At 36.7% G+C, this 8767-nt stretch overlaps 1 protein-coding gene across 1 annotated transcript in view; it reads right to left on the bottom strand.

Annotated features, from left to right (window-relative positions):
* Positions 1-8686, bottom strand: part of EEA1 (early endosome antigen 1) — a gene marked incomplete at its 5' end in the record, with an annotated part of 21633 nt that extends 12947 nt beyond the window's left edge. The window contains 7 exon segments of the mRNA XM_009581173.1: positions 1-152; positions 1009-1203; positions 2654-2755; positions 4211-4541; positions 5139-5278; positions 7237-7392; positions 8551-8686. The exon segment at positions 1-152 is cut by the window's left edge and continues 1 nt beyond it. Of these exon segments, the coding sequence (XP_009579468.1) occupies positions 1-152; positions 1009-1203; positions 2654-2755; positions 4211-4541; positions 5139-5278; positions 7237-7392; positions 8551-8686 (1212 nt within the window).
* Between the last annotated feature and the right edge of the window lie 81 nt (positions 8687-8767).

Genomic DNA, 8767 nt, shown 5'->3' with positions numbered 1-8767 from the left:
GACCCTTTCCCATAAAGGTCCAGCTGCAGCTTCTCCATGTTTTCCTTATGTTTTTCATGGGTCTTCTGTAAGTCTGCTAGCTTGACTTTCTCTGCTTTAAGCTCCTGTGCTGACAAAACAGACTGCTGTTGCAGTTTATTCTCCAGTTCTGCCTGAAACATAAGCATAGGAAGTTTCAATTAAAGTTACAGACAGTAAAGTAAGCTTAATCATTTCAGTCATTTCAATAAACTGCATTTCTACTGCAAGACAAGGGTTTTTTCCACTTACAAAATAGCAGTTCAGTAATCCGATGTTTATGATTTTACAGTAATATTTTGTAACTAATTTAACAACAAAATGTAATTCATGTCAAAAGACTAAGTGAAACACATTAAGACCAAACATTAAAAATCTAAATTATGTTTCCAAGTCCTAAAGTTTCCACAGACTGACTAAAGCACAAATATGATCATGTAGTATAAAGCAGCCAAAGCTGGAGCAACATTTAACAGTGCATGGCACACAACACAACATTCTCTGATGTTGTAAGACATTTGAACTTTTTCCATTATGGTTTATGAGTTTCATACTGTCACTCAGATAAATTCTTTTGGTATAATAAGAGAAGACTTGGTTTAAAACTGCCATGGACGTTCCAAAACACTGCAGAGTTTGTCTGAACTACTTTCTCAAAATTCTACTGCTTTACAAAAAAATGGCAGCTCTTGCCTTCTGAAGCAAAATAAACACATTCAATCTAGCCATTTTTATCACTTTATTGAAACTCAGTTCCTACAGAATTCATATTCATAGCACTGGTTCTTTCTGTCTTATTATTGTTGTTGATGTTGTTGTTTCTATCTCCTACAGCATCTGAAGACCTTGTTTCCACATCCTGATCCTATCATTTCCAACAAGGCTACAGCAAACAGCTGTTTATCACAAAGATATTGACATAAAAGCTGCAGCATTTATCAGAGAAATTTACATTAATTTTCTTAAAGGAATAAGAGAGGCCAGTCTTACCTTTTCTAAAAGGGCAGTTTTTAATTCAGCTTGCAGTGTCTCACTATGTTTTTTCTTCTGCTCAAAAGACTCTTTTAACTCTCTCAGCTTTCCCTGGAGATGTTGCTCGCTTTTTTCTTTCTCCTTCAGAAGACCCTGAATTTCCAGTACTTGCGCTCGGGCTGAATCAAGTTCTATCGACAACTGCTTAGAAATCTATATTCAAAAATATTAAATAACTGTATATAATCTTAATTTAAATCACTATTTGTACATGCTATTTCACATGTAGTATGTGAAACTACCTATTGAACTGTGTGGATGACAAATTACATAGTTCAAAAAGCAAACAGACAATTTCACAGATGAAAAACTGGTCAAAGCTGTTAAAGCTGAAGATACAGTTTCAGGAAATCAGCTCCCGAAAGACTGCCAGAAGTTGGGGAGAATCCCCTGACTGTAGAATCTGAAAGGCTTGCCCTACTCTACTTTTCTCTAGGCATCTGCTACTTTCCTCTGCCAGAGACCAGATACCAAGCTATACCTTTCCTGTGATCCAGTATGCCCACTCTCATTTTACAAAGAGCTGCAGATTATTTGCAGGATACAGTTTCCAAGTATGCTACTGCTATTTCTTGTACACAGAACCAGACCATCCCACAGTGCCGCTGCTGCTACCTTCTGCTTCAGAGCTAGGTGGTCGAACACTGGCAAGTAGATTTTAAGAGCTACCATAACACATTAAAATCATCTGTTATTCCCAATTTCCTAACCTTAGAGCAACTGCAGTCTTTTTTCATCATTCAAAATTAACAGCAGGCCATTTTGCTAAAGTCAGCAGTGGTCTGAGCTCTCCTGCTGTCCGCTGCAGCAGATACCAAACTCATCCTTTTTCACTTGCCACAGAGCACCATAGTGCTTTTGCTAAATGACAGAGGAGCCAGGAGAGTAGCAGCAGTAGTCACAGAGCAATTACCATCACACCTGCACATCCACAAACCCTCTTTCAGGCAGTAAGAGTCCATCACAGTCCATCAAACTGTGTCCACTGATCATATCTTTTCTGATTCCTTTAGGGAACAGGGACAGCTTGGGTAAAGAAATCCATGAAAGCAGATTTGGACTTCAGTGCCAGCTGGACTACATGATTTTGCAGTCTGGATGCTCATCTTTAAAAAAGAAGTACATTTGGTCCTTATGCAGTCACAGGCAAGTGACTTACACAAGTTTGCAAAAGCAACTAAATCCTTCAAGGATATCTGAAAATGTCCTGTCAACCACACAGAGAACATACTGATTAGGCCTGAGACTCAAACAGATCTAAGGATATGAGATAACAACTTCTATTGTATGAAAGTATGAAAAAAAATGAGGACATAGTAATACCAAGTAACTGTTTCACTAACGAAAAACCTGAAGGGCTAAAATCCCCCGTTAAGGTATGTGGGGCACAGAAAGATAGGAGTAAAATCTGTATTTTAAAGCTTCATATTAACATCTAGGAAATGTTTAGTATCACCTTATTTTAGTGCCCCAGGTAAGTTACAATCTGAGCACTGCAACCTCTTTATTTCTCATCAGTCCCAGCATGTGAAACTGAAAACGAATCTTTTAAACATTTATTATTATTCGTTTCTAGATTTTTGAAACTAAACGGACAGCTTACCCCCTCCTTTTTTTCCAGTGAGTTTTTCAATTCATTCCTTTCTTTAGCTACAGACTCTGTTTGTACCTGGAGTTGGTGTTTTACTTCTTGGCAAGATTTTTCCTAAAAAACATAAGACAAGGAAATATTCCTGTGAGCTTCTAAGACCGGATACCAGGTATTTTTGCAGGATCTACAAAGACTTGAAAAATAATGCTTTCCTTTTCAGTAAAAAAACTTTCCTCCTCAGCTGCAGACATATTTTCAGCTCAAAACTTCTCAAAACTTTAATGGTGGCAAATCTAAGCTGAACACAGCTGATACCCTGTACTAATAAACGCAGCCATGTGCCAAAGAGTTCTTCTGATTAGGGATAGTCTCCCTGTTTGTGGCAGCCCTTCTTCTTGTGGGAAGCAGTAGGCTCATTGCTCTCCTCAGGATCCAAAATTTCTTAATGTTCCAAAACTCACGAGCAAGTACATTTGTATGCAGATACAACTACGTTTTAAGCCCAAATACTATGCACTTAAGACAGTGGCGAGCCTCCATTAAAAGCAGAATCTGGACTCCTATCTTTAACTCTAAACTGGGGAGAAAATCCTTCAAGTTTTTAGGAGAAACAAATATTTAAACAGCAGTAACTAAGTAAAGCAAACAAAAAGGCTTATCTTAAAAAAGTGAAAGAGTAAAGGAAAAAATGATATTCTTAACTAGGAGCAGAATTTTTTTTAGATCAGAATAAAAGCAGCTCTGAAGGGGTTCTGGAAAATGGTGACATGTAAGATGAGAAGGGAATGAGAAAGACACCCCGACCATGTCTGAGGCAGGGGTGTCAGAACAACTGTATAAGAAAATCTATAAAACGTGTATTCATATAGTGCTCATTCATATTACCAACAAAGCAAAAGAGGAGAGAAAAAGGTGTATTTTAAGGCTAGTGAGAGTTCACTTTCTTTACCATAATAGGTTGATCTGGTGGTCAAGCACTTGTTATACCACCACTTGTGAGACCTTTCCGAAACTCAAATAGTTCTAGTACTCTGATAATACCTTAAGCTAGGCATCTCCCCAAACGACAGACGATGTTACTCTGCCTGCAGTACGCAGCCTTCCAGCGTGTCCAGACAAGCGCACAGGAAGGTTCTATATACAAAGTCTCCAGAAAGGAAACTAAAATGGCCTCAAAAAAATAACGTCTTCTTCAATATGGTGACACTTCAGCAAAGGGTTTATAACTTTGTAATAATAAGGCTGATGTATTTTTAAAAAGGGGGACATTTCCCAGCAAACTGTTTCACCACTTGTCTCCATTTAGTTTCTTCACCATATTAAAGGCATGCAGCAAGAAAAGGGGATCCTGTTGTGTGATATGACTGATTTTTACTACTGTAAACATCCAGACAAAAATTTAAGGTAGGACACATGTTTGAACTACTAAAAATCATAATTTGTTTTTCCTTAAGGCAATTATTTCCATGCACTGTCTGTGTATGTACACTGTTTTCAGACAGAAATCAAAGTCATTTTATCAGACTGTAAATACACCAAACTTAATGTCTAATGAAAGAAACTACTAACCATTTCTGCCACAGCTGCTTTTCCTTTTTGTATTTCTTTTTCTAATTCCTCCTTTCTTTTTTTGAAGGATTCAGAACTTTTTGAGAGCTTGTCTTTGGTAGCTGTAAGATCCTTTAACAGAGTATCCTTCTCTAATTTCACTTGTTGCAGCTCTGATGTTGCTGCTTGCATTTTACAATCTAATTCCTTGAGTTGTTTACTTGTATCTTGATTTGATTTCTCAAGGCTTTGTTTGAGGCTGGCCTTTTCCTCCTCCTGCTTTGAAATTTGCTGTTTCGCTTGTTCAAGGGCCTCAGATTTCTTCTGCAAATCCAATTTAGCATTAGACATCCTGCAAATACAAAAAGAATAATATTTTATTTTAAATTCTTCTTCACGGGTTCTTTTGTATCATTAAATGTCTCTATTATTTAATATGTTAACTGCAGAACTACTTCAAAGCATACCTTTTTCATCCAGAGCATGGGCATTTTGTCTCTCCAATGAAGACATACCAGCAACTCTAACAACTATTTTGAGATGGATTTTTCTTCCTCAACTATAATGAAAAGAAACTACCCTTTTGCTGCTTATGCATAAATTGCAAATTAGTCTTTGAAAAAAGTTACAGAGCTATGGATATTTACTCACTACATCAAACTTTTCAGATATTTAGCTGACAACAAGCACAGTGAGTAAACTGAAAAAGCGTATTGAATCACAGCAGTCAGTGATTCACACCAGACAACATGGCAGATGGAGTCTGCATGGCATATAGGGTGAAAGAAAACAGGTGGGATAAAACTCAGTTCTCATAGTGGAGGGAACATATCACTTATCTATGATTTTAAGAAATCACAGGAGAGAAGAACAAAATTTCAACTCTAGTCCAAACCACTGTAGTTTTATGTCTGACTTTGAAAAGTACTATAACACAGGAAATGCATACGCTTCTCTTGCTGCTTCAAGTTGTGTACTCAGTTCTGCTGTTCGGAGGTCTAATTCTGTAGATTGCTGTCGCTGCTGCTGTAACTCCTGAAGAGCTTGTTCTTTGCTTGCTTTAGCATCAAGAGTGTCAGCTTCAAGTTTCTGAGATAGAAAAATAAAGAGTTAGAGCCATCAGAACACAACCAACAAAATAAAAATAGCAATAAAAAGCAGAAGTCATCTAGTCTGTGAGTAGCATTTACTGCAGAAAGTCTTTACTGTAGAAAGCAGTCACAATTCTCACACATCATCTACCTATTTCATCAGTTTGCTATTTATCTTTCATTATTTATTTTCTGCAAATCTCTTGCTCCTCCAGAACTGAACTATTTTGGTAAAACATTCTGAAATCATCTTTAAATTAAAGGCCAAGAAGCCATTTTACTGCAAAGTAATAGATAAAAAGCAGAAATCTTTAAAGAGCCTATCCAAAACACCTATACAAAAAAAGGCCATACACAGTGCTCAGCTTTGGAGCTGGGTTCTCAACCACGACGAGTAGTTTCACGAGTTTCAAATGACTGTTGATTTACAAATCCCAAGAACTCTGCTGTTCTTTATAACAAAAACAGAGACATGAACTACAGCTGTGAAGAAATCCTATGCTCGCCTGGAAGAGGTTTTTCTTGGTTTTTTTTTTCCCGAAGGTACTTGTTCATTTACATGGAGTATAAAGAACACAGGAGTCTTCAGCAAATGGGCACTGCTTAGACTCTTCAAGATACTGGCTGTTTTACAGGCACTTCTGCTTTCACGCAGTGGCCATAAAACAAAATGGCCAAGTTTCTCCAAGAAAATTCCTGAGGGCTTTTTGTTTTCTTTTTTTTTAATTTTGTTTTTTAAATACCATGCATTCAACTGGAATAATCCCAAAGAATGGTGATGACACCAAGATTTTACACAGAACTGCATTCCTGTTGACAGCATCAACAACCCTGCTCAGTTTCACACTTCAGCTACCAGGAACCTCGTAAAATCTTGTGCAAGCAAGCACTGTATTCCTCCCAAGCATTTGTGTCTGTTGGTTACTTGTGAAACTTTATCAAAAGGATGAAAAATAAAAACACAAATGAAAGCGGGCAGAAAAAAACCAGTGTGCAAGAGAACAGAGATGGAAGCACAAAATAATTACGCTAATAATGCAAAAGTATGACTGCTTTATTTTTTAATAGCATTGGATTTAAAATTTCATACAGGGAAAACAACCTTCCTTCTCTTCTACAGAGCACATCAGCTAGGAAAAACACCCCACTCAGTCTTGAGCATAAAGACTGCTATCTCCCTCAAAACAGACAGACAATATTGCAAAACCAATTCTGCATTGCTCCTAAGATCCCTGTATCATAGGGTTTTATGTATTGTGAATTTTGACCACCAAGAATGTTTAACAAATATTGAACAAAGGTTAAAGCCCAAATTTAAAAGCTCTCAAGCATTAGGACTAATTCATATCCTTAAGTGAATATATTAGTATCTCAAAACACCAAAAGGTTTTACAAACCTTCTGCCAGAATTATGTGTACTTTAAGAGAAAAACTGGTTCCAGAAATAGAATGCAAAACTCAAGATCAAGTTAGAGGAAAAACACTGATAAAAAAATATTGATAAAAAGCTTCTGTAGAAGCCTACTAGAAAGGCTTTAGACATAAATTAAACCAGACAGGTAGTGTTAACTTGGGCTAACCAATGTAACACATATTCCCTGCCACCACTTGTAAAGTGTGTAAGGTTGAACTTGAAGACTCTGATTTTGGGAAGTATTCATGTTCCCTCTCATAACACTTTCAGGTAGCACAAAGGTTGGTAGAAGCACATGTACAGGAAAATGACAGTATAGTGGCAATGTCCTAAGCCTATCTTCTTAATGTGATACGCTAGCACGGAAGAGGAGGAGAATAGGATTAAAGGGTGAATCAAGAAACACTAGTGAAAAAGAAAACCTACAAAAGTGGTATTGATATAATCCTTCCCCCATAATTTGAGCACAGCTTTTATCACATACTACCAAACAGCGGAGTACATCAGTTTCTGTAAGCTCAGATACTGTGTTCAATACAAACCTTAAGCTGTCCCTCTAGCTCTTCAGTTTTCTGTTCTAGATAAAGATGTTTCTCTTTGTACTCTTTAAGATTGGCTTCCAGCTGAGCACAGTATTCCTGCTTGTCATTCAGCTTAGCTGTAACCTGATCCAACTGAATGCTGACCTTATTTAACTCCTGAGGTAAAATAAAAATACGAGGGTTGTTAGTTTTTAAATAACTTCCAAAAATGACTAATGTCACATATGCTTTAAATGATCTAATGTGTTCAAATTAAAAAGGAAAATAATGTTTCTGTTAAACTGACAAAATTTCTTTAAAAGCCTCAATATTCCTCTCAAACTTTACAGGCTGTGGGCTAAATCTTAACAAAGGTGTTTTAAGTTATAAATGGAAGAGGAATTGTAGGTAATAAACGCACTAGATCCTGCAGTTACTACAACAGTAACTAGAAAGTAACACTACAAAACCTTAGAGAAAATTTTTGCTGTCTTCATGAAATCAAGCACCACCGAAGAGGAAAGCCAATAACATGGAAACATTCAGTTCTCCACATACCAGAGATGATTTCAAACCATTTGGTTCAACAAAAACCAATGTAATTTCCGCAAGAGACATCAACACATTCACCTAGTAACTGCTATGATGACAGCTACATCAGAGCTCGTTGCTCTCCAACCAAGCTGATTTATTTAATTATTAATTAATTATTTAATAATTGCAAAAAGAGGTCTTCTGTTCATAGCAATTAATTATGTTCCCACCCTAAAAAATGGTGCTATGTTAGCACCTGCTGGATGTTTCCATGAAGACCACAGCAGCACTGATTCTAACAGTGCAAATATTTGATTCAGCAGCCGGTGGAATGCTTCACTAGGATTAACAGACATTAAAACATGCAATTTTAACAACAGTCTTTTGGTTTTTTGTGTCAGTTGGCACACCGATAATTATTTCTGAATACAGGCATCTGATTCTGAATTTATCTGAATCTGCAATAAGACTTAAGTGTTTTCACTTGTATCCAGTGAATTCTACAATCTTTTCTTCATAACATACAGGTAAGAATTGAATTATACCCCAGTAAGACAGCTCAGATTCTGAACGATAATCCTACAGCAAGGAGCGGGTTCCTAAGTAAAATCTTTAGACTGCAAAATATATCTGGTCCAGATAACAGCAAAAAGAACTGAATACATATCACATGGTTAAAATATCCTAAAATGATGATTTCCAAATGCGTATTGACATGTTTATTTAGTTTGTAAACAGACTATTCTTAGGTTTTTAAGTAGTTTTTTAGGTAACATAGAAACTTTATATGTTGTTTAGAACCTGTTGCTTATCTTGCAATGCATGCTGGGCAGTGTCCAGATGATTCTGAAGATCTGCTCTTTGAGCAGCTTTCGATGCTTCTGCTGAAAGTAGCAATTCAGTCTTTGCTTTTACCTGAAAGACAAGTTGTATTTCTCTGAAACATCTATTTTACCGTAGTTCATTTTGATTTTTTAAACTCAGTGGTTTTCATGTGCTAGTGTAAAAAAAAAAAAAA

The sequence above is a fragment of the Fulmarus glacialis genome, unplaced genomic scaffold (genome assembly GCF_000690835.1).
Source record: "Fulmarus glacialis isolate BGI_N327 unplaced genomic scaffold, ASM69083v1 scaffold22227, whole genome shotgun sequence".
Classification (NCBI taxonomy): domain Eukaryota; kingdom Metazoa; phylum Chordata; class Aves; order Procellariiformes; family Procellariidae; genus Fulmarus; species Fulmarus glacialis.
Note: the sequence above shows the minus strand (reverse complement) of the source record. Positions and strands in the feature narration are given on the sequence as shown.